Source organism: Ursus americanus, chromosome 27 (genome assembly GCF_024610735.1).
Source record: "Ursus americanus isolate L20-20 chromosome 27, mUrsAme1.1.p, whole genome shotgun sequence".
NCBI lineage: Eukaryota > Metazoa > Chordata > Mammalia > Carnivora > Ursidae > Ursus > Ursus americanus.
Window position 1 is genome coordinate 41,189,817 of NC_142153.1, and position 23,894 is coordinate 41,213,710.

The 23,894-nt window shown below is 42.8% G+C and overlaps 1 protein-coding gene across 4 annotated transcripts in view; it reads right to left on the reverse strand.

Annotated features, from left to right (window-relative positions):
- The window catches only part of FAT1 (FAT atypical cadherin 1), a 123,423-nt gene that overhangs the window by 23,104 nt on the left and 76,425 nt on the right, over nucleotides 1–23,894 (reverse strand). For all 4 annotated transcript variants that reach the window (XM_045785744.2, XM_045785740.2, XM_045785741.2 and 1 more), the window contains exons 4-11: nucleotides 23,000–23,061; nucleotides 20,183–20,512; nucleotides 19,651–19,861; nucleotides 17,324–17,463; nucleotides 12,719–12,994; nucleotides 12,388–12,598; nucleotides 2,930–6,997; nucleotides 2,202–2,398 (exon numbers count right to left, since the gene is read on the reverse strand). In XM_045785744.2, coding sequence (XP_045641700.2) covers nucleotides 2,202–2,398; nucleotides 2,930–6,997; nucleotides 12,388–12,598; nucleotides 12,719–12,994; nucleotides 17,324–17,463; nucleotides 19,651–19,861; nucleotides 20,183–20,512; nucleotides 23,000–23,061 — 5,495 coding nt within the window. The remainder of the gene's footprint in view (nucleotides 1–2,201; nucleotides 2,399–2,929; nucleotides 6,998–12,387; nucleotides 12,599–12,718; nucleotides 12,995–17,323; nucleotides 17,464–19,650; nucleotides 19,862–20,182; nucleotides 20,513–22,999; nucleotides 23,062–23,894) is intronic.

Consider the following 23,894-nt stretch of genomic DNA (forward strand, 5'->3'; position numbering starts at 1 on the left):
AGTCTGACATTTACCTACAGAATTCTGAATACTCGACGTCTTTGAGTTGGGTTCACGTTTAAGTTCTTAGAAGAAAATGTAAGTAGTATTCTATATTTAACCAAAAATTGGAGAGTACATGCCTGTTACATCATGTCTACTTTTCAGTACAGGAAATTTATTATTTGCAATCCTTCCTAACACATGACCAGATGTAATTGCAGTTGAGACATCAGTGATCGCCATGTCATGGGGGAAAACAAAGAATCCCCAAGGCTCCCGGGGTGGGGGCTCTTGCGCTTCCCTGCTCTCCCCACCCAGCTGAGGGGACTCAAACAAAACAAACGGTTAGTTCCACTTCCAACTAATTAGCAACTCCTGCCATAAACCAAAACGTAAGACAAACAGGTCAAGATATTGTTGACTCTTTTTTTTTCTTAATGTGAGCTCAGTTTTAGGTAAACGGCATTTTATGGCTCATGAAAGAGGCTATTTTGCAATACTGATGATTTCAAATGATCTAATGTCTAAATTTATTATTCCCAAAGATGACAAGGTTTCCAAGTAATATGCCAAGTGCTTTTAAAAAAAAAAAAAAGAAAAGAAAAAAACACATTTATCTTCTGTAAGACACAGACATCCTCCACCCCTCCACCACCCACCCACACAAAATACTGCTGCCCAATGTCTGCATGTGGACTGAACTCCTCATTCCTCTGGAGCTTCCCTTCCCTCCTGATGGCACCGATCTTTCTGGAGAACGGCTCTGTCCCTTCCACAGCTGCAGCACTGCTCCGGTTCCCCTGTCCCTCCGCAGGACCACTGTCCCCCCCTCTCCCCAGCCTTCCCTTAATCCACCACTCTTCCTCCTCAGACGCTCCTCTTTCTTCACCGGCCAAATCGATGTGCCTATTCACACACACCCTCCCTGCAGCCGGGCACCCAACCACATCAGGACACAGAGTCCACAGTCCCCAAGCCAGTCTCCGAGTCCCAAAGTCCTGCTCCACATCTCACTCATCTGCTTGGCCGCGAAACCTCCACTCGCTGTCCCGCCTCCGAACAACCCTCTCCTGCGCGCTCAGGAAGGCTGCCCTGGTGTCGTCCTCCGCCCGCCTCTGCTTCTCCCTCCCTCCTCCATAGGAAACTCCCCTATGGATGCTCTGTCCCTTTTTGTTGTTATCCTCTCAAGGGGATTCCACTATCAGTTCTCCAAAGAAACTGCCAAGTTTACATCTGTCCCGAATCTCCACCTTCAGTCCTGCCATCTCTAAACATCGACAAAACCTATTCAACTGAACGTCCCGTTACCTTACAGCAAGTCTGAACTGGAAGACGACACGCTTCATCTTAGACCAACTCCACCCCATGCGCGTATCCCCGGTGTCTCTCCCTCTCACTCCTGTAGGAAGCAGCAGAGTCAATCCTGATTCGACACGTGTGCCATGCCGTCCCATGTGGGCAGCACCAAGGGCACCAACTTGTCCTTTCTTTCCTTCGGCCGCCTCTGCCTACCCTCCTACCCCACGCTCTCCCGCGTGCTCACCTACATTCACACGATCCCACCAAACTCATCTGTAAGGAACTCCTCGTTCACGTCAACCCCACCACTCAAATATAAACGGACGCCGAGTCCCTCTGTTCCCTAGGACAGAGTCCCAATTCCCTTGCTTATCCAAGCAGCACCTCCCCAAGGCTGAGCTGCTCTCATCCCATAGCTGCTCCAGGCCTCCCCCCGCAGCCCCGGACGGGAACAGCTCCTCCCTCTATTTGTTCTCCTAGTAAATGGGCTCAGAGCCGCAAGAGCACCCTCAGGGACCTCTTAGTTTCTCTGCGGTGTGGAAGAACAAGTGCCCCCAAACCGACTTGTTACAGCAAAATGGAGCTTTGTAGATGAACTACTGCTCAGGCGTCTCCCCAGAATAATCTCATCCCCCAAGAAAGGGAATGAAAACTTCACAAAGCATTTTTAGAGTTAAACACAACTGGAATCCTGCCCATAATTTACAGTATTTTTGAATGAGATTTTTAAGCTACTTAGCAATTCCCCCAAATAGTTCCAGAGCTAATCCCACTCTTGCTCCACTGAACACTCACCTCTGCTTGAACAGTAAGAGGTTATAAAATGAAACTCATCTGAATTAAACCCAGCACCACATGACAGTCCTACCGAAAGGGTTAAGAAAGAAATCGAAATCCATAACATAGAAAGAAGCGCCTACCTTTTCACAGACTGGACTGTTGTCATTTGCATCCAGAACTTTCACCTCGACGATGGCTTTCGATGAGAAGGTCCCATCAGTTGCTGTGATGGTCAGAAGATAATTGTCCCTTTTTTCCCTGTCTAGAGGTTTCTTCACATAGACCTTCCATTCATTCTGTATATTTTCAATAGCAAACTGTCCCAAAGGATCGCCTCCTATTAAATCAGTGGAGAAAGAAGACAGTCAAATTTGTTGAAATAAGGAAAGGTCTAAGTAACAGGAAAAATAAACTGCACAAAATATATATAATGTTATGGTTTACAAGAATTAAGGTTTTAAAAAAAATCATTACATTTAAATTTGGTATATTAGCTTTCCAACTTACCACCCCCCTCCTAAAATCAAGGCATTAAAATGTGTATTGAAACACAGCATTAAGCTAGTAAAATGTAAAGCCTACTAAACAAAACTTCAGCCTACACGGAAACTATAGTTAGTTACAATATATTTATCATATGCTAAGTATAAAATTCAACAGTCATAAAAATCAAAAACAGTCGAATGGAAAAACTGTTAGCTTTCCTCAAGCGAAGAAATTGAAATGTAGCTTAATGTTATTTCTACTTATTTTAGATATTACTAAAATCATCCCCTTAACTCCCAATTTCCCTAAAACATGTACTTCAAAATGTACATATCTAGTACAATTTATTTTTAACTTACACCGTTTCATTTAAATGTTTTACCTGTGATGTAGTATGTAACCTGTCTGTTAATTTCTTCAGAATCGGCGTCCGTGGTACTTAAGATGGCGATGACACCGCCTGGGGGATCATCTTCACTCACAGTCCCTTTATAAATCTCTGCCGTGAACCGTGGGGGACTGTCGTTGACGTCGGTGACGGTAACATCCACGACGGCTGTGGAGGACAGCTGAACCTTCTCACCGTGATCTGATGCAACCACTTGAATCTGGTAACTGTCTCTCTTTTCATGGTCAAGTTCCTTGAGGGTTGTAATCCAGCCTGTCTCCACGTTAATGGCAAAACATTCGATGACTTCCATGCTTTGTGACTGATCTAGACTGTACATGACTTGGCCGTTGGTTCCCGAGTCGAGATCAGATGCCCTGACCTGGATGACTCTGCTCCCCCCTGGCAGGTTTTCGACAATAAAGGCCTCATACGGGTTCGACTCTAAGACAGGGCTGTTATCATTGGCATCCTTCACCTGGATGCTGACATCTACAGAAGCCACCACTTCGTAGTCATCGTGAGTGCACCTGGCAAGTATGGAAAACTGGTACCACTTAGTGATCTCATGGTCAAGACTCTTCTCCAGTTTCAGTCTGCCACTCTGTCTGTCGATCACAAAGAACTCATCCCTGTTACTTTCGGGAGTATTCCCTTTGATTAGGCTGTAAAGAACGGTCCCACTATGTTCTGCTCGGAGGAGATCGATCTCTGTCCCAATAGGCATGTCTTCTGAAACCGTATAGGTATAAAACGGCTCGGAAAATTTTGGAAGTTGTATTTCTGGTGGAAGTATTTTCACATAGACGGGGACCACAGATTCTCTGGATGGAGACCCGCTATCCACAGCTCTCACAAAGAAAGTGAAGAACTCATTTTCTAAGCCAATTAAGCTTTCTTTTGTAGTTATGATGCCGGACAGTTTGTTAATTTCCAAATTCTCTTTGACGCTTTCAGAATCGGCTTCGATGGCATAGGTGACATCGGCATTGGATCCCTCATCGGCGTCACTTGCAAGAACTTTAATGACTGATGTCCCTTTGGGAGCACTGGATCCGATGTCCACTTCATACCTGGTTGCTCGAAACTGGGGTGCATTGTCATTGTCATCTGTAAGGATGACATTAATGGTGCAGAAAGCAACCTTTCCTCCAGCATCCTTAGCCATTAAACGAACCGAGATCACTTTCTCTGCTGGGGTTTCTCGATCAAGTTTCTCCAAAGTAAAAATCTGTCCTCTCTCGTTTGTGTAAAATCGGTCTTTGGCAAAGTCATTTACAATATGGTAAGTAATGTAACCGTAAATACCAGAATCCCCATCAGTTGCTTTAACCTCAATCACCAGGGTGTGTAAGGGAGCATTTTCGGCTAACTCCACTTCATATTCACTCTGAGGAAAAACAGGGCTGTGCAGATTGCCTCCAATTACAGTTATGTGAACCTGAGCTGAACTCCTAAAAACTCCATCAGAAACAGAAACGTTAAGACTATAAAATGGCTTCAAGCTGTGCCGGCGCAGGTTTGAGAGCGTGATAATCCCCGTCTCACTGTCAATGACAAAATTCTTATGATCGTTGCCAGACAGAATGGAATAGTCCAGCTTGTCCACGTCTGAACTGTCGGCATCATAGGCTTTCACACAGGTCACGAAATGCCCGTGAATGGCATGCTCACTAATGCGGGCTTCATAAATCTGCTGGTCAAACAGCGGCGGATTGTCATTGAGGTCCGTGACGTCCACGGTGATGATCACATCACTGCTCAGTGGGGGCATGCCGCCATCCACAGCCCTTACAAAAATCTTGTGCTGCTGGAACTGCTCATAATCCAAAGTCCTGACTAGCGAAATGAGGCCAGTGCTGCTGTCTATGTGGAAGTGATCGTGACTCTTGCTATGATTCCCAAACATATGGTATGAAATTCCTCTGTTGGGTTCTGAATCCGAATCTGTCGCCCTCACCTGAATGACAGACGTGCCGATGACAGATGCCTCAGACAGGGTTGTGGCGTAAGAGTGGTGAACAAAGACAGGAGGGTTGTCGTTGATGTCTTCCACGATTATGTCAGCAAACACGTCCGCATGAGCGCCGGTCAGCGAGTCGGTCGCTCGGATGCTCAGCTTATACGCTGGGTGGGACTCAAAGTCCAGCGGAGCTATGACATTTATGACTCCGGTGTTGAAGTTAATGGTAAACTGGCTGAAGGGATCTCCGTCTGTGATGCTGTAGAACACTTTCAACCCTTCCGGACTGTTGGCTTGTACGTGGACAACAGGGCTGTGCAGCTGGATATTCTCTGGAACCTCCGCGCTGTAGAAGGGCTTTTCAAACACAGGCATGGCTTTATTCATAACAGTGATGGGAACTATAACTTCAGCGGAAAAGGCTGGGTTCCCTCCATCTTTTGCGACCACTGTGATGAGGTATTCTTTATTTAAGGTGTCCGGTTCAAATTGCTTTTTCAGTGAAATTTCGCCTGCGGATCCAATCTGAAAATGTTCGTGATGTTCCTTCAGGTAGTAATGCACTTCCCCATTTCTGCCACTGTCCCGGTCCACGGCGGTAACGTAGCGAATCACGTGGCCCACCACAGCGTCCACTTTGACGACAGCATAGTAAGGAAGGTTGACAAACACTGGAGCATTGTCGTTCTGGTCTTCTATGATGACCCTGACGACTACGTGGGCCACTGCCGAAGGCTTCTGTTCTTGGGTCACTTCGACCACCACATCAAAGGCCTCCTGCTGCTCGCGATCGAACGGTATGCCGGTGGTTGACAGGACTCCTGAAGTCCGGCTTATTTTAAATCTGCGGTCTGGGTTGAGGATCTGATAAAACAAGGGCTCATTGATTGGATTCCCAATGGCAGTAATGACAGCTAATGTTCTAGCTTCAGTGGAATTCTCTTTCACGACTGCAGAGTAGAAATCCTGCGTAAACTTCAGTTGACTTTCTTTGCTTTCTTTCACGTTAATTTTCACAGAGGCAAAGCTTACAAATCTGCCGTCAGAAGCTCTCACAGTTAACTCGTACCGGCTTCTTAACTGAGTTGTGTTCTGTACAGTTATAGCTCCTGTCCGGTGGTCCATGAAAAACTTCTCCCCGATGTTGCCCTCGGTGATGGAGTACATCAACTGTGAGAAAGCACTCGAATCGGCATCTGTAGCATTCACTGTGATGACTTTTACTCCTCTGTATGTTGGCAGCAAGAGAGATGCTTCGTACAGTGATTTGGAGAACACGGGAGGGCAATCGTTAATGTCGATGACACGGATGGTCACGTTAGCTGCGTACTCCGCAAACAAACGCGGTGTCCCCATGTCATGCACTTGTACAGTGAAGTGAAAAGTACTTGTTTCTTCATAGTCCAAGCTCAGTACTGTATGAATAGCACCAGTGCTAGAATCAATAGCAAAGTATTTGTGTAGAGATGGTTCAACAATGTGATAAACAAGCAAAGCGCTGGACTCTCTATCAGCATCGGTTGCTCGAATCACTAATGGGACATTCTTGTCTGTTAGGACCACACTGTTGATTGAGGCGGATTCGCTAATGAGTCCCGTATATTCCGCCTGTGCAAAGACAGGCAGGTTGTCATTTTCATCCTGCAGATGCACTACAACAGTTGTGTTAGAGGACAAACCAGCCATGTTAGTGCCTTGGATAATCAATGTGTAAACGGGCAAAGTTTCAAAATCCAGGGCTTTCTGAGTGATGATACTTCCAGAATGTGGATTAATATCAAAAGCATCGGCTATATTTCCATCTTTTATTTCATACACCACTGATGACTGACTGTGGGCTGTAACCATTCCGACAAAACTCCCGATGCCGACAGTTTCACTGATTTCCACAGAATACTCTTTCGATGTAAACTTAGGAGAGGCGTTGTCCGCAATTGTGACGACGACGCGCACAGAAGCTATTTCACTCATTGGTGGGTTGCCTCGATCTGTAGCTTTTACCATTAAGTCGTAATCCACCCGGCTCTCTCGGTCTAATTCTCTGGCAGTTTTAATAGAGCCCAAGATGGGATCAATGGTGAAAGAATTTCCAATATTTCCTAGGAGGAGGGGAAAAAACCCATGTTAGAGAAAAATATGAGGACCAATACAAGTCGCAGCTGGAGATACAGAAACAAAGCTATCTTTAGAAGTGATATTCTGAAATTGAACAGAAATTCAGGGCTTATCAGCATTTGAATGGAACTCATTTCATTTTTAGCCACCTAACATGTGCCAGACTTTTCCAAGTTTTGTCCATAAATCATGAAAAGAAATAGAAAAAAGATTACTCTATGCCTAAAGCCGGAACTCGCTATCAGCTGAACCAGGGATGTGATGTGGAAGGACGGTTATCCTTCTGTAAGGCAGGTAAGAATTTTTCAACAGTCCCTAAAAAACCCTTTAAAACATACTTCTAGTTTCAGCATTTATCACCTTTAAGTTCTCAAGATTCTTATTCATTATGAAATGGAAGACATCAATTCACTAAGAAATTTTAACAAACTTCAAGAGAGTTGTCCCTTATTTTAAATATTCAGGGAACTGATGAATGAGCTTGTGTATAATCTGCCCCACTATGTTAAGTTTCAAAGATTTCAGTCATAGTCCCTTCCTTAATCCTTTTGAGGTCAATCTGCCCTCTGTGTCCGTGGTTTCCAACTGAGGGAGAGCTTGTCTAGATGGACATGCAACCCCGTCTAGACACGTTTCTGGTTATCACTACCCAGAGTGCACTACTAACACGGCCGGGTGGAGAACGGGGATGCTGCTGACCACCCTGAGATGCACGGCGGCCCCGACGAGAAGTGTCAGCAGTGCTGAGACAGACAAACTCCACTCTCGAACAGACTGTTTTCCTTGCTTCTCTCTGGACTTTTTCCAGCTATGCTGTATACGTATATTTAGCTCCGTGACAGTTCCCGGTTTCGTGTCATCACGTCGATCTTTCTAAGGAGAGCAGCAGTTTACTCAAGTTTAGCAGTTCAGGGTTGAGGGTCCTCAGATTGGATCTGTCAACTCCCACTTCATCTCTTTTCTGTTTCACACCAGAGTCCAGAATCCATTATCCTAGTCACAGAACTGAATTTATTTTACACTTCCCCACAACAAAGCTGACTTGCCACTTAACTGCTTTTCAAGTTCTGTTTTCCTCCAGGTTTGCAACCGCGCGGGGCACGTCATAGGCCAGAATGACTTACCGTGTGATTTGCAAACCAGGACACTGACCAGGCAGTCCTTCCTCCACATCATTACTAGTAAACACTTCCTCTGCCGCCTTCATTTCCTTCTCTCAATACATTTTCCAAAAATCCATGATATAATTTTTTCTGAAGCCAGGTCCAGTCTGGTTTTCATTAAGCCTGCCTGGCTCTGTGTCTAGGCCCGACGGCCGCACGCCACAGTCTGCAACAGGGGAGGCCCAGGCTTTCTGCAGGCCCCCAAGTTCCGAGCTGAACCCTCGCCCACGAACGGGGTCGCACTGCCTCTACCACGCCTCGCAGACTCTACTTTCTGCCTGTCTGAATTTATGAGTCATCAACCCCAGATTCTCTCACTGTGCTTTAGTCAGTCATCAGAACTCCAACGACCTCCCTCCTCCTACATGGGATGCGCATCACCCCATTTTTCAAAACCGTGACCGGATGCCTGGGACTGACAGGGTGACCACAAAAACCTGTGGATGACAGTCTTCGCCCCCAACCCTTGGGCTATCCTATGTCTGTGCTAATGCAGCAGACGACCTACCACAGTTTACATTCAGTCATCTCTATTCCTTGCTCTCATTTTGTGCGGTGAAATCTTAAAGCTTCAAACACACAAGGCCCTACAGAGCAGAATGAATAGATTTTTCCCTGCACTAAAGCAAGCTGGTGGTGTGAGAACTCGCTGCTTCCCACACAACGTACTCCCTGCGCTCCAGCCATGCCCGGCTTCTCACTCCTCAACGGGGAGAGCACATGCTCATCTCAGGGTGACTGTATTTGGGGGATCCTCTCTGGAACAGTCTTCCCCAGCTATTCTCATTGCTTCTCCAAGCATTCATTCATTCATTCATTCATTCAGGTTTTACCCAAATGTCCCTCTGCTTAGACAATGTGATGGTGAGGCCTTTCTTTACCTCCCATATCAGAATAGCTGTTTCCGCCCCCATACCGTTTTTTTTTTTCTTTACAGCACTTACTGCAACCTTCTTATCCATTCTCCCGTTAGAACTTAAGTCCCCATTTAAGCATGGCTTATTTTATTCATTATCACCTGTGCTTAGAAAAAAATGCTTGCCATGTAGGAGACACTCAGTAAGTGCTGAATTTGCTGTGTGGAAAGATAACAAGGCGCTATCTATTTTTATTTCATTTCTTCTGCATTTTACTTCTAGCACTACCAACAACCATTTGCTAGATCGAGCACTACCATTTAAAAGTATTAACAAAAGAAATGTGTACTAATTTGAAATTTCTGATGAATTTTTATCAGCATATAAAATTCAGAAACATTATTACCTGGAGTATCTTAACAAGAAGGTTACACAAGAACCCAGGTAGCATTAACAGATGGCTCCTACATACATCTGTACCATGGCAGAAATCATCAGTTTTGCAGATGGACAAGCAACACGTTTATGTGGAAGAACACTGAGGGCCGCTGAGTGGCTTAGACTTACCCCATCTGATCTAGTAACAGGGACGTTCATCAAATACTGAAATACACATGCAGTATTTGTGAGGGAATTAACAGGACAAGTGGTAGCATCTGTACCAGGTTGGGGGCTTAGTCATTCACTTCAGCTGGAGATACTGGTGATTTCTAAATAGCCTTAGATTGTTCTATCTGAAGAAGGCAACTACCTGGGCAAAAGTGAATCTGTGCTCATCAGCAAGGACCGTATTACACACATACACCCCAAAATGCATGTCAGCTGTGCGCAGAAATCCCTTTCTTCCCACTGTGCACGTGCTGCGGACGCTCGGTGAAGCGCTGACCGCCTGACTGCTGGCAGCCTCGAGCGGGAAACCTAAAGTTTCACTTGCAATTATTTTTAACCAAAGTTGGGGGAAGGAAATCAATTCTAGTTAATCGATGTATTTACTGAGTGTCTTCTATTTCCAGGCGTTATGACGGTTTTGAAGTTATAATAATCTACTCTAAAAAAAGAAAGAAAACATCATACAGTCCAGATTGTCTCTGAACACATAATTGTTACAGAAAATATCCTTTAATTCTTTTCCCTAAAGACTCTTAATCAGACCAAACCCTTTGCTCAATAAATTGCTAATTAAACATGCAGTGTTACAGCCTGAATCTATAACTAGTCTTTTGAACTTTATTAAATGTGATCTGACACAAATGAGAAGCAGGTGAATATAATAACTTTAATAAAAGGAGGTATGATCATTGTACCTTTCCTACTGTTCCAAGAGATTCTCTCTCTCTCTCACACACACACACTTCTGCATTTTAATGGAAGCTGTTGCCTTTTATAAAGCAATTCTTTAGCACACTTTTTGTACTGCCAAATCTATATTCTTAGAAGTCCAGATTCTGTATCGAAGTAGGCCCTTGGTATCCGCTATTCTTTGCGTGGAGATACAGTTCCATTCTTGGAATAGCAAATTACTAGCCGTCAGTCATTACAAGCACTCCAAGAACGCACGCGCCTTCAGTCGGCACCAACAGTCATAGCTGAACCACCCACTTGTTGAAAATTATGCGAGAGCTAAGGGAAAAGTTTAACATTTTCTCCTACACAAACCCAGGCAGTTTGTCTATGAGAAAATTATTTTACTGAAGTGCTCAGGCATGCACAAACGGAATGCACTGTTTTTTTTAACAGCTAAATTTCTGAACCAGTGGAAAAACCCTCATCTTTGTTCAAGGTGCTAACTACACAGCATTTTAATCCTGAACCCCAGGCAGTATATAAGATCTTATTTAGACTGTGGACTCTGCGAAACAAACCGAGGGCTACAGAGGGGAGGGGGTGGGGGGAATGGGATAGGCTGGTAATGGGTAGTAAGGAGGGCACGTATTGCATGGTGCACTGGGTGTTATATGCAAGTAATGAATCATGGAACTTTACATCAAAAACTAGGGATGTACTGTATGGTGACTAATATAACAAAATAAATATTATTAAAAAAATCTTATTTGTGGGTGATGGACTAAATTTGGTTGTTTTCAGGGAAACAAATGAAGCTTCCAATGTATTAAGAAATAAAAAATAGTTTAATCACATAAAACACATCGATTAAGTGGTTTTTTAAAACAATTACTCTCCATGTGCTCAGCTTTTAATTGTATGACCTAGAGTTAATTGATACCTCTACCAATTCTAATGTCTAGGAAAGGCACAATTTTTAAATATGCAAAGGAATGGACCATGATATTCTAAAATCATTATAAAGACAGAAAGAATGAAAGAGACTATATTCTTTGTACTAACAATTACCTCGAGAAACACAGAAAAATGGAAGCAGCCTTCTTGACACTTAATCATTTACTCACTGTATGTGGCATGAGTAGGGAAGGTCCCAAAACAAAATGAATTCTGACTGCACAAACCATGTGCTCTAACGCAGATTCCCATTTCAATCAGGAGCTTCCCTTCTGCATGAACATACATTTGTGGAGCCAGGATGGCCTCTACCTACATTAAGCCCCCAGCACAGCACCTGACACAGAAAATATGCTTCACTGGTCCACGGAATGAATAGATGAAGACTATGAACAGCATCATAAAAGAACAGGGAACAACGCATTTCACTTTGATCCTGCTTGTAACTCCCAGCTAGACTCTGGATCTCTTGCCCTATCAAACATAGAAGAAATGTCCAAGGCCTTCCTTGCCCAACTCTCCAGCACACTACTTGGGTTTTTCAACATCTTCAGTCCAAACTGCAACCCTGGGGCTTACTGCAACAACCCAATTCCATGAATGAAACTCAACTGGTTAAAGGTGCAGGAGGGTGAAAGGGGCAGAAAAGCTAAACCTGGAAGCGGCAGCAGGGGTCTGACACCCAGCACTCTGTTGTGGAACTTCCTGCTGTGCCCACGAGAAAATGCTCTCTGACTAAAAGTTAAATTATTAAGGCCACTGGTTTCTTAAGAGTGTTTCATAGTTAATGAATATCATGAAGGAAAATGTTGTATGGTTAAAACATTGTGGAAATACTGAATTGGATAAAATACGGTTTTCTTCACTGCAGAACTTCTCAGAACCTTGAACTATGCTAATAATGTGAATCTTTTTATTGAAACGTAGGACGCTCTCTGTTTTCTGAGTTAAAAGCTTAAAAAAAAAAGTCTTCTTTCTCCTAATATGAAAAATGGTAGCTGAAGATCAATTTAAGCAATTTTTACAGTGACATACAGGAATGTTTCTACACATAGAACTAGTTTTAGAAAATAAGTGCACTTTTTAAAGTCAAACTACTGAGTGCTCCAAAAATACCTGATTCGATCGAATACAGCACTTCAGCATTCTTCCCTTTGTCCTTGTCCAGAGCTGTAACCTGCAACACCACTGAGCCAACAGCCGCTGATTCATAAACCCGCCCCTCATAGGAGGAACTCGTGAACCAGGGGGCATGGTCGTTCGTGTCGCTGACATTAACAATGATCCGTGCAAAGTTGCGCTTTACAGGGACATCTTGATCCCGCACCTGAAAGATCAATAGGTTATCAATGCTGCCGGGGGTTCCCCTATAACTAAAAATCACTCTCAAACCTATAAAACCCTTCAGAAACCAGATGGTGGCCAAAAAGTGAGTAGAAAGCCGTACCATGACTGTAAGAACGTGCTGGTGGACGGCCTCATGATCAAGTGTCTCCGAAGTAAAGAGAGAGCCCGTTGCAGGATCAAGTCGAAATTTCTTGAGACTCAGTGGATCGACGCTGCCCTGCAGAGTGTAGATCAGCTTGTTCTTCTCGTCCTTGTCCACAGCGCGGATCTGCAGAACTTCTGTTTCTGGCACTGTGTCTTCAGGAATAACTACTTCGTACTTTGATGCAGAAAACTGAGGACGATGGTCATTTGTATCTATTACTTTGATGAACACCTATAATGACAAAATGACTCACATTATAGTAATAGCCTTAATTATATCTTAATGCAGAATCAAGGGGGAAAATGAGATGCACATTAAAAAAACTATTTTTTAAGCAAAGTGAAACACAAAATGAGAAATAAAAGAACAAAAATCTAGAATAAAAAAAACTTTAAAATCTTCCATTGATATATTGCCCATATGAGTAAGATAATGAAGACCTTTCTAAACCCCTGAAACTGACTTTGGGGGCATACGTAACATCTTTCACACGCTTCTTTCTGACTGCGCCCTTCATGTCTCTCAGGTCTCCACAGGACAGTTATTTCTGGAGTGCTCCCGTAAGGGGAACAGAGAACTTACTTGAGCAGGGTTTACAGAAGATGATTTCCTGTGTCAGATTTGAATCTGCAAGTACCAGCTAGCGAGGTGAGGATGGTACTAGATAAATACTGTATTTAAATTTCTTGTTCTAATCGTTGAGACTCCAAATTCTTACCAATAAATTGAAATGTGCTTTAACAATCTTTATTACATTTTTGTCATCATAAAACCTACATAAAAATAGTAAACACATTCATTTCCTAAAAGCACTTTAAGTACACTAAAAAGATAAGCTCGCTTAAATATGTCAACACACAGTAAAAATCTCAGAGAGGGGAAAAAGCCATTATTAAAAAAACCTTAGTTCTAAGCTGAATTAAAAATGTTTTTTTACTCTAAACAGTAAGAGGATTAATTTTCAGACTGAAAAGATGTGTGGATAAGGCACAGTGGAAATCACTACTGATTACAAAGATGGTTTATAGTTAGAAACAAGAAATCTGAGCTTCATTGCACGCGTGGAAAAGAGGTTCGCGAGTCCAAATGGCACAGGAGGCCGAAGTCCCAGGAATCCACAGGTTAAGCTGCTAACCACACTGGTGCAGGCATGTGAGCTACAGGTCTTTCCACGGAGACGACACCAGTGTTCTCATAAAACACTGCCTCAGTGATGGATTTGTAACATTAAACTTTATATACATAACTAAACGCATTCACTAAACCACAGGAAGGTTTTATGTGAAAGTTACATAAACATTTAAAACTACAGACCATCTTAAAGGTCAACAATGATCCAGAAGAGACGGTTTTATAATTTTTCTAAGTTAAATCATTATATATTCATTTCCATTATAAATTTACATAGTACTTTCCTAATGGAGTGAGTGTTGGGCAGAGGTAGTTTAATCCTGCTCTAAAGTCAATTAATCACAACTAAATAGGAACATGGAAGGTAAAAACAACCAATTTTGATACAGCAATTCAAATAAAGCATATTCACAGCGCCCTTATACACTCAGCACGTACCTACACATTACTGGGGTGCAAATAAAATAAATGCACAACAGCCCCTGTCCTCAGGAAGCTCTCAAGCTCGGCAGGGGAGGTCTTACACATGTGAAGCACAGTGGGATTCCACATATAATCAAGTAAGTTATCAACAAGTTTGCAGGAGTCCAGAGATGGCGTGGGACGTGCCGAAAGCTCGTGAGGAGGAGGTAAGGCTTTGCCTGCGTAGGTCTTAGGTTGGTGGATCAATGTACACTGGGACGGGGTGGGGGCAGACCTTGGTCAGAGACACGAAGGCAAGAAGTAGCATCAAACACCCTCTCTCTTCGAGACTGGACAGAAGGACATGGCACGAGGGGATGGTAAGCGAGCAGGGAGAAGGTGGCATCCAGTACACACAGGCTGGAGAGCTACACATCCTGAACGCCCTGAACTAGCTCATCAGAGGCAACTCCCCTTTACCCCCTCTTCCCAACCAGGCCGACCCCTCTGGTAGTGGGAAGAGCAAGATGAACTGCAGGGACAGAGAACGGAGACAGGGAGGGGGCTGAACTGTCCAGCAGGGAGTCCACACGGACAACATGCACAACAGCTCCCCGGGCTTTAAGCGCCAGCAGCCCGTGTGCTACTCCTCACTCACCCCTCGGTGTGCCCTGTGAGGACAAAATCACTAGGCCCACAGGGTGACAGCCACGTGCCCAGAGATAGGGTAAGAAACAGAGCCAAGATTCCAACCAATCGACCTGTGCGTAATGCTGCTGCTCAAGAGAAACCGAAAGGAAACATGAAAGCAGAGCTGTTTCAAAGAAAGAAAAGAGCCGTAACTGGATTTGGAAAGTTACCCTGAGATACCAGATAAAGCAAAGCGACTTGAATTAATACTGGCCAGCATCCCAAGCTGCAGACGGCAGGACAGGAAAGCAAGGAGCAGTGCTGCTTCAACAGAGCACTGGGGACTATGCTGGGAGCCCCCGCCGCCCCCTCTGCTGCTGATGCACTGCGGCTCGGCCCCACGCTGCTCCCCAAACCCGCCCCGCAGTCCACGGCTACTGACCTGCACGCGGCAACATCTGCCCTGTCGCTTTCCGAGTTTTACCTACAGACCCGAACCCACCCCGTGTTCAGGTCCTTGCCAACCCAATTCTCACCTTCGGGTCGCTCTTCACGTGGCATTAGCTGCTCTCTTCTCAACCCCATCGCCCTGTTACTGACTGTCCCCTTTGTCCCACACCTTCACAGGTGAGTCTTCGCCCGCGACCACTCTCTGAGACTCGGACTCCCCCTCCCTGCCAGCAAGGCACGAGGACATTATCAAGACCCTCTGAAAACGACTCAAGAGAAGTTACAAAGTATAAATGAAGCACTAAAACGTAAGAGAGTTCTGTGTCCCTGGAAAGACTGCAATTTATTTCCTGGGTTTTAAAGGAAATTTTAATCAACCGTCTCCACATTTCATACGAAGCTTTTAACAGCACTCTCTGAAATGAAAATTACTGGGGGAAGGGCATACTGCCGCTTACTCAGTTACGAAATAAGCAATAAACGCTACAGGCAAATAGACCACCTTCAGTAATGAGAATGCCTGGCACGGAGGGCCATTTCTACTGCTTAGTAAATGCCTTTTGCTAATTTCTGGTTAGATTATTTAACTGGTCCACATACAGTTATACTCTTTAAACCTTTCAAAATGTATCCTGTTAAATTTATTACCAACTCCATGTTTTTATTCTCATTTTCATGCTCTAAAGTCTAACTTCTAAAATGAGAACAGTTACCGACAAATATGAAATTTTAATACTGTACTAAAACTTTTACATGACAATCTCAAAATGACCCCAAAGCATGATACATATGTAGATTTTAAATACACTAAAAATTACAACCATGTGGAGAAAGGAATAAGGTCTTTTCATAACTGGCTCTGAATCATCTACTCATTTATTAATTGAAAGACATCACAGGCTCTAACTTTTATTCTTCAGTGCAACTAAATGATCTAACAGATGACCTGTCTCACCTGAGATTTAAAACAGTACCATCTAAAGATAAATACTGGAATTCGGAAGCATTTTATCTTCTAATATTTTATTTCTTCCTTTGTCTTTCAGGACACAGAAGATTATATGTAAATCTTCGCTTCCACCATCCTAAGGTAAGCTCTATGAGGGTAGGATTCTGCTTCCCAGTATTCAGTTTCTAGAACCATACCTGGCATATAACAAATGTTCAACAAATTCTCAAACAGCCCACACAGAGACTCAGAGAGAATTTAATGTATAGGGTTTTAACATTTAAATTTGAAATCCCAGTAATCTGGCCATGTCTTAATTATCAGATAGGAATAAAGATGTTAAAGGAATTATAAGAACAATTTTATCAGCCATTTTATACAACCCTCATTAAAGTAGGCAAAAGGGAAAAAATTCAAAAAAGTGACTTAAAAATCATTAATCACTTTAATGAGCTTTAATGAAAATTACTTGGACAATTCATCTTCAAGAGTGATACAATTTATACTAATACTGTTCAAAAGCAGTATAAAATTGAAAGATTTTGATAATCAAAAGTGGGTTGTTGTTTTAAAGTCTTCTTTCAAAATTTCCCAAACTGGTTAATTACAGGCCAAACCTACACAAGATTTGCAGTTAATTCTCTTTCCCCCCATACAAATCCTTGCTGTGCACATGGATAAGCTCTATCAACACAGGAAGTCCGCTTGGGAGCCTCCAAGGGCAGAACCAACCGTTCATACTGCCTGTGGACCCTAAAATCAGAAGGTCCTATCAAGGGCGCCCGGGTGGCTCAGTCGGTGAAGTGTCTGCCTTTGGCTCAGGTCATGATCCCAGGATCCTGGGATCCAGTCCCATGTCGGGCTCCCTGCTCCGCCGGGAGTCTGCTTCTCCCTCTGGCCCTCCCCCGACTCGTTCTCTCAACATCTTTCTCTCTCTCAAATAAATAAAATTTTTTTTAAAAAGGTCGTACCAATCCTCCTCTGACAAATTCGCTTACCTGTGTAAGGATAGCGGTGGTTCCGTCGGTAGCTTCGACGGTGAGGTTGTAGTTTGACTTCTGTTCTGCATCAAGAGGTCTGGCAACAATGATGGTCCCGGTGCCCTTGTCCACATCAAAGGGACTGTCGGAGTTGCCACCTGATTCAAGTCAGGACATACAGAAAAGCACGAAAACCTGTCATTTCTTTTGTGGTTTTCTAATTCTTCATGACAGGGAAAAAAAACCACTTCTGATGTTCTACTCAACAAGGTGTTTCTAAGGAGCTTTCATTTTGAAAGACAAGAAAAGAAGGGCCAATTAGAAAGACAGTGCCTACTAATGCAAACTTGAGCCCTGACTGTCAAAGGAAGCTACCGAGAGGAAAGCGAGAAAGCAACTCTGAAGACGGAAAAACCGTGCCAATGTGGCCAATGAATTATGTTCCACTCGCTTTTTCAGGAGTTCTGAGTAGGTCTTTAATTTATATATCCCAGTAGCTATACACAACATCCTTTACTAACCACAGTCAGCCATTTAAATGTTTAATTACTCAAAAAAAAAAAATTTGTGACACTTGAAGCATACTGCCCTAACAAATTAACTATTAAAAACAAATGTTAACTCTGAAAAACATAGTGGCACTTAACATCAATTGGTCCTGGCTCTTATATACTTAAGAATTTTCCCCACTGCTGCCAAACACAGAGCTTAATGAAGGCAGAAGTTTCTGTGGTGCTGACAGTATCCAAATGCATTCCCACTTACGTTCTAGATAAAACTCCTTTCACACCCACTGAACTTGAGACACTTTTATCAATGAAGTGACATGGAATGATGTCACGATGAGGTTCTATTACTAAATCTTACCGAAAAGTAAAACCACACACATAAAAAACCAAAATCTTCAGTGAAAACTAAAACTAAGGATGACCTTGAGATGTCTCAGAAGTCGGCATGTTTGCAACTGGAATGGGTGACCACGTAAATGCCACGAAAACAAGGCGCAATGGAAGATAGTCACTGGAAATAAACAAGGTTTTAAAAGCGGATGCTTTTCTTTTAGATCTCATAATCTGAGGCAAATTATGGGATCTCAGCAGATACCTTCTGCTGTACAGTTCAGGTCACAAGTCATCTGAAAGATGGAAAACACGTCTCTAGCGAGTGTGTCTCCTGGCACAGCCACAAAGAAGCAAGCAAGCATGGAAGGCAAGCAGAGAACAAGGGAGAGCATCAGTCAGACCAGTTCCAGAGGCGGTCAGCATCACACACAGCACAGCGGGAGCCCGGCTCGTCCGCAAGTGTGACAGGTGTCAACAGGGAGCAAACAAACGATTTTGATTGTAGTTCGTTGTGAAATCATCTTTCTTCTTTAAAACTGAAGTGAAGGGTTCGGAGGTGTGGATGATGTCAATGATTTCATACAACACCCCAAGCTGGGAATGAGCCTCACCGGCCGGGGCGGGGGGGGGGGGGGGCGCTGAAGAGGTAACGCCCGCACCGCCCGCGCTCTGTGGCCCCGCAGCCCACGTCCCAGCCGGTCAAATGCTGACAAAGCATTTCGCGGAGAGGGTGGCAAAGGGGTGGGAGGGGGAAAAGGAATCTAAAGGACCAACTAGAGATGAGTCACAATCCATACTTTTGCTTTTAAAGGTCCTGATGACTGAAATAAAGTGAGGAAACAGAATTTAAAAAATGAAGCTGTCAAAGTTTAATGTGAATTTCTTTTTTAAGTATGGGAGATTGTAAGGGAATACGTTCTATGTCTAAACTCAATTAAAGAGAAAGAAAAACAAAAAACTGACGTAGGCATATAATCTTTATTCCAGGGTCCATGAATCTCCTGAACCCTGCTTCCCACATTCTCAAAATGTAGTAAATAAAACTGAATAGGCCATAGCTGGTACTCTCATTTTTAAGTTATACAATTAAAATCTATAAAACTATTCCCTATAAAATACTGACATGTGACAGTCACACAGTTATTTTAAGCATTCAAACCATATTCACTAAAAACAGCCATGTGCCATATGTTAGGTGTCAAGAAAGAAAATTAAGTTGTGCTTTTGGACAAAACATTCAGGTTTCTAACTCCTTCATGCACTTTTGAAACCTTAGTTTTACATTAAGGCTACGATACATGCACAGCACCGATTTTAAACTAGTACATGCTGGATGTTATAACACATTTTGCAATCAAAATCTTGCAGTTTAAGACAAATTCTCCACTTCTAAGTGTTACTCCCCATTTTAAAACCGGAAATGTATAAAAAATCAGAAAATCAAAGACCGGTTCTCCTCAGTGTAACCTATGCAGAACAATAAAAACTTTGAAGAACACTCACCAATGATGTCAAACCACAGCGGCGTGCCAGGAGGCTCCACAGATATCACTCCAATCATGTGAGCCACTGGGTCGCTTTCCATGACAGTAAAGGAAAAAGATGGTTCTTCAAAGGAAATCGGCCCCACTGACGGTTTGGGTTTGGAGATCCATTCAATATGGAGTCGAGTGGTTGATGACTTTTGGGGGCGACCATTATCCACTGCCTTAATCTATAAAATATAAGCAGAGGGGATGGAGGGAGCAAATCAGAAGTTACATTGTATGACCAAAGCACAGATTGGTTTGGTCTCAAACTGAGCCAATTTCAAACACTCAGTGTCTGTATTTGTATATTCCCTGTGTTTAAGGCCACACTCAACATACGTGATAACTGGAGAGACAGCGGAGAAGGAAAACCAAAGCCACATTTCCCAATGTTAGGTCACAAACACTGGGGCCACTTATTGAAGAGAAAGAAAATTTTCAGACAAGTGACATAAGACCAGATGAACAAAGTACATGAGAAATTCAAAGACTAGATCTTAACTCACTGAAAGAATATCATATTCTCCAGCTCCAGAAAACTTCTTGGATGAAACCACTCCGGTTTTGGGCTCAATAAAAAATTTGCCATGTTCGTTTCCATCTTCAATGCTGTAAGAGATTTCCGCATTGGGACCTTCATCTTTGTCTGTAGCTATAACACGAAAGAGGGGCTCGCGCTTGGCGTTTCTTTCTCGTTCTGGTCTTTCCCGCTCTGGGAGTCTGATTTTGTAGAACTTCTGTAGGAACTGAGGTTTGTTGTCATTTTCATCAAGGATTTTCACAATCACTCTTGCAATGGTGGATTTGGGGGGGGTACCGTTGTCGGTCACAGTAACCTGTTTTTGAAAGATAACAGATGTTTTCAAAATATAACTATATAAAAACTATCTTCCTCCTAACAATAAACTCGCATTTGCATAGACTTGCAGAGTTCACACGCTATGACACATACCACCTCCTCGCCTTCAACAACAGCCCTGTGAGGCGGCAAGACAATGATGTGTCCGGTTCCAGACAGGGACCGGGAAGCAAGGCAAGGGCCAAGAAAGGCAGCGTGAGCCCCTGCTCTCCCCTCACCACACCACCTCTCCCTGCACTACTGCAGCTGTAACATGAATGTCACCGAAACGGCAAGCTATCAGAACAACTTATTTTTAAGCCAAGAGACACATGAAGATTTTGCTTTTAAAGAGAGTCCGCTGAAGAATAACACATACTCTATACACTTAAAAATCAAATCTCCAGGGGCGCCCGGGTGGCACAGTGGTTAAGGGTCTGCCTTCGGCTCAGGGCGTGATCCCGGCGTTCTGGGATCGAGCCCCACATCAGGCTCCTCTGCTATGAGCCTGCTTCTCCTCTCCCGCTCCCCCTGCTTGTGTTCCCTCTCTCGCTGGCTGTCTCTATCTCTGTCAAATAAATAAATAAAATCTTTAAAAAAAAAAAAATCAAATCTCCACATACTGCATTAAAAACTGTCATTTTTAAGCCTCAACAATAGAGCAAGCTAAATCATCAATTTAAAATACATGTGAAGGAGCATGCCTTTTAATACCAGCTGTCATCATTTTGTTTTGTTTGACTCTTGTGCAGAAGTCCTCCACGTTTAGTATAGCAGATACAAAAATCTTCACTTCAGACCCATTTAAGATTTTCAGTAAAAGCAATGTAAAGTAATGGTCACTCTAATTATTCATGTATTCAGCTTAGGAATAAAAATCCGAGCCTTAAGGACTGCAGTGGTGAATGCTTCTATATGCACTGGTTCTAACCAGGGTGCGGCCGCAGCAAGATGCCCATGCCTGGGACCTGCCACTCCAGAGAGCGTGCCACCTGTTTCCTTTCTTTAGGAACCATATTCTCCCTTCTGTCAATCACTGCAGGGACCGAATAAAAATTCTAAACCCTGCTCTAACAGAAAGAAAATGAATTTAAGGGAACTGTAATACCTATGACTAACACTCAGATGTAACACATGAAGAGATTACGAACTGTAGGGACACCTGGGTGGCTCAGTCGGTTCAGCATCCGACTCTTAATTTTGGCTCAGGTCATGATCTCGGGGTCCTCGGATCAAGCCCCACGTGGAGTCTGTGCTCAGCAGGGAGTGTGCTTGAGGATTCTCTCTCCCTCCCCCTCTGCCCTTCCCACTGCTCGCGCGCGTGCTCTCTCAAAATAAATAAAATCTTAACAAATAAAAAGCAATTACTAACTGTAATGGTGGCTGTGAAACCCCTCCTAGACAGAATATTCATAAGCACACACTATAGAGCTATAAAAAGCAAATATTTTATTGACAAAGTTAGAAATTTGACCAAGGATGAAATGAAATTAAGCAGGCAGCATTATGAACAGCAATAATATAAAAAGAGAGAACTAAGTATTAATAAAAATAATAAACCACAGTTTAGGACTTCCTCAAGTACCCACACTGGTGGAATGGAAGCCTTGTGCAGGTAACTCACAACTCAGAAAGCACTTAGTCTCCTCTGGCTCCAGTGATCAATACTGGCCTTTCACGTGTGGTAGAGGAAAGTCAACAGAGGTTACATGTCTGCTCTGCTCAGCTTTCCTCTGCAAGGGAAACTCTCCACAGTGCCTCTTCTCAGCCTCTTCCTGGCTTGTAGGCCCTGGCACCCAGCAACCACATCATGCCTGACCCCCACATGACCCTCTACCTTTCTCCTCCAGTGACTCCTATCCCTGCTCCTACAACATGCCTACCATCCACCAGCAAACCAGTACAGGACAAGCTGTGTTTCTCCTTTCAGGGACTAGAAAGAGATTTTAAATTAGCCATGAGAATGAAGCCTGTCAGAAGAGACCATCTTAGAAAAGCACAAATCAGTCTTCAATCTTTTATTTTAGAAATGTTTAAAAATCAAACTTTCTACAATTCAATTTAAAATGCAAAAACAATGCAATTATTTAACAACAAAAACCAGAAACTAACTACAGTTGAAAGAGATCTATTATTATCATAAAAATATCCCAAAAAACAGAATACTAAGGAAAAAGATATAGAAGGCATAAAGAAAAAGTATCTCTTACATAAATGAAAAGAAAATGTAAATAATCTTCCTTCCAGTCTGTTTGCTCTGTATGTGCACACAAAAATTAGAACTTATAAAGTGATCCTGTATTCTGGGGATTTTAGAAAGGGATTTAAGGGGACATGAACTACACTCACAAATGTTTTCTTTCCCCTGACCAGAAGTAATATAACGAAATCATAACAGTTACAAATACTAGTTAATGCAAACAAGAATGCTGTTTCCCATGATATTTATAAAATTTTTAAATAATTAAAATAAAGAAATGCTTACTTCTAATATATGTTCATCTTGCTGCTCTCGGTCTAGTTTCCTTGACGTCGTTGTGATAAGACCTATAAAATGATAACAGTTCATTAATCCTTACAGATAAAGTCAATTACAAAATACTGTAATTGAAACCACTGAGTGTAAACGTCTGAGCAAATCTCTGGATTCCTAATGGAAGAAAAATGATGAATCCAGGTTCAATTATTTTATTTACCAACAACATACTTTCTCATTTTAATGATTCTCCAACACAGCAGATAAATGACAAAGGGACGAACAAAGTGGCAAAACTGAAATCAGTTACATTTTTTATTTGTTCAGTGGTTTGAATAAACATTTTGTCAGAAGAGATTTTTAAAAAAGATGAAGTTATCCAGGATTTCAAACTCCTCTAACTGCTGCAGTGATGATTAAGAACTGACAGAAACATCTTCTATAACTACATTAAAAAGGACCACTGGAAAATCTAATGTTGACTCTGATTTATTAGCTTTGAATCATTTACTCTCGTAAGTGAAGAACGGTTATAAAAGTAATGTGATTTTCCAGGAAATACAGCTCAAGTATCAATTAATTTCCAGTGAAAGAAAAAACACAAATGATCCTCAAAGAAACCCCATATTCTTTATTTCTTTGATTTTTTTATCACACTAGAAAATCTATAGTTTCAATCTCTCTCTAGACTACAGTCGGCTAAACTTGAACATACGTTGGATCCTGGAAGAGCATTAAAACGGATTGATTATACTCTGTACTTCACAAAACACAGAGTTCCCCCAACCGCTAAGATGTCCTGTACAGCCTCGGTGTTGAGCGAATCCAATGTCAGATCTGAAGCTCAGGTAAAACCCTATGTGGCAAGGCAACTGCCAGCAACAACCTTTCTCCTGCGCAGCTT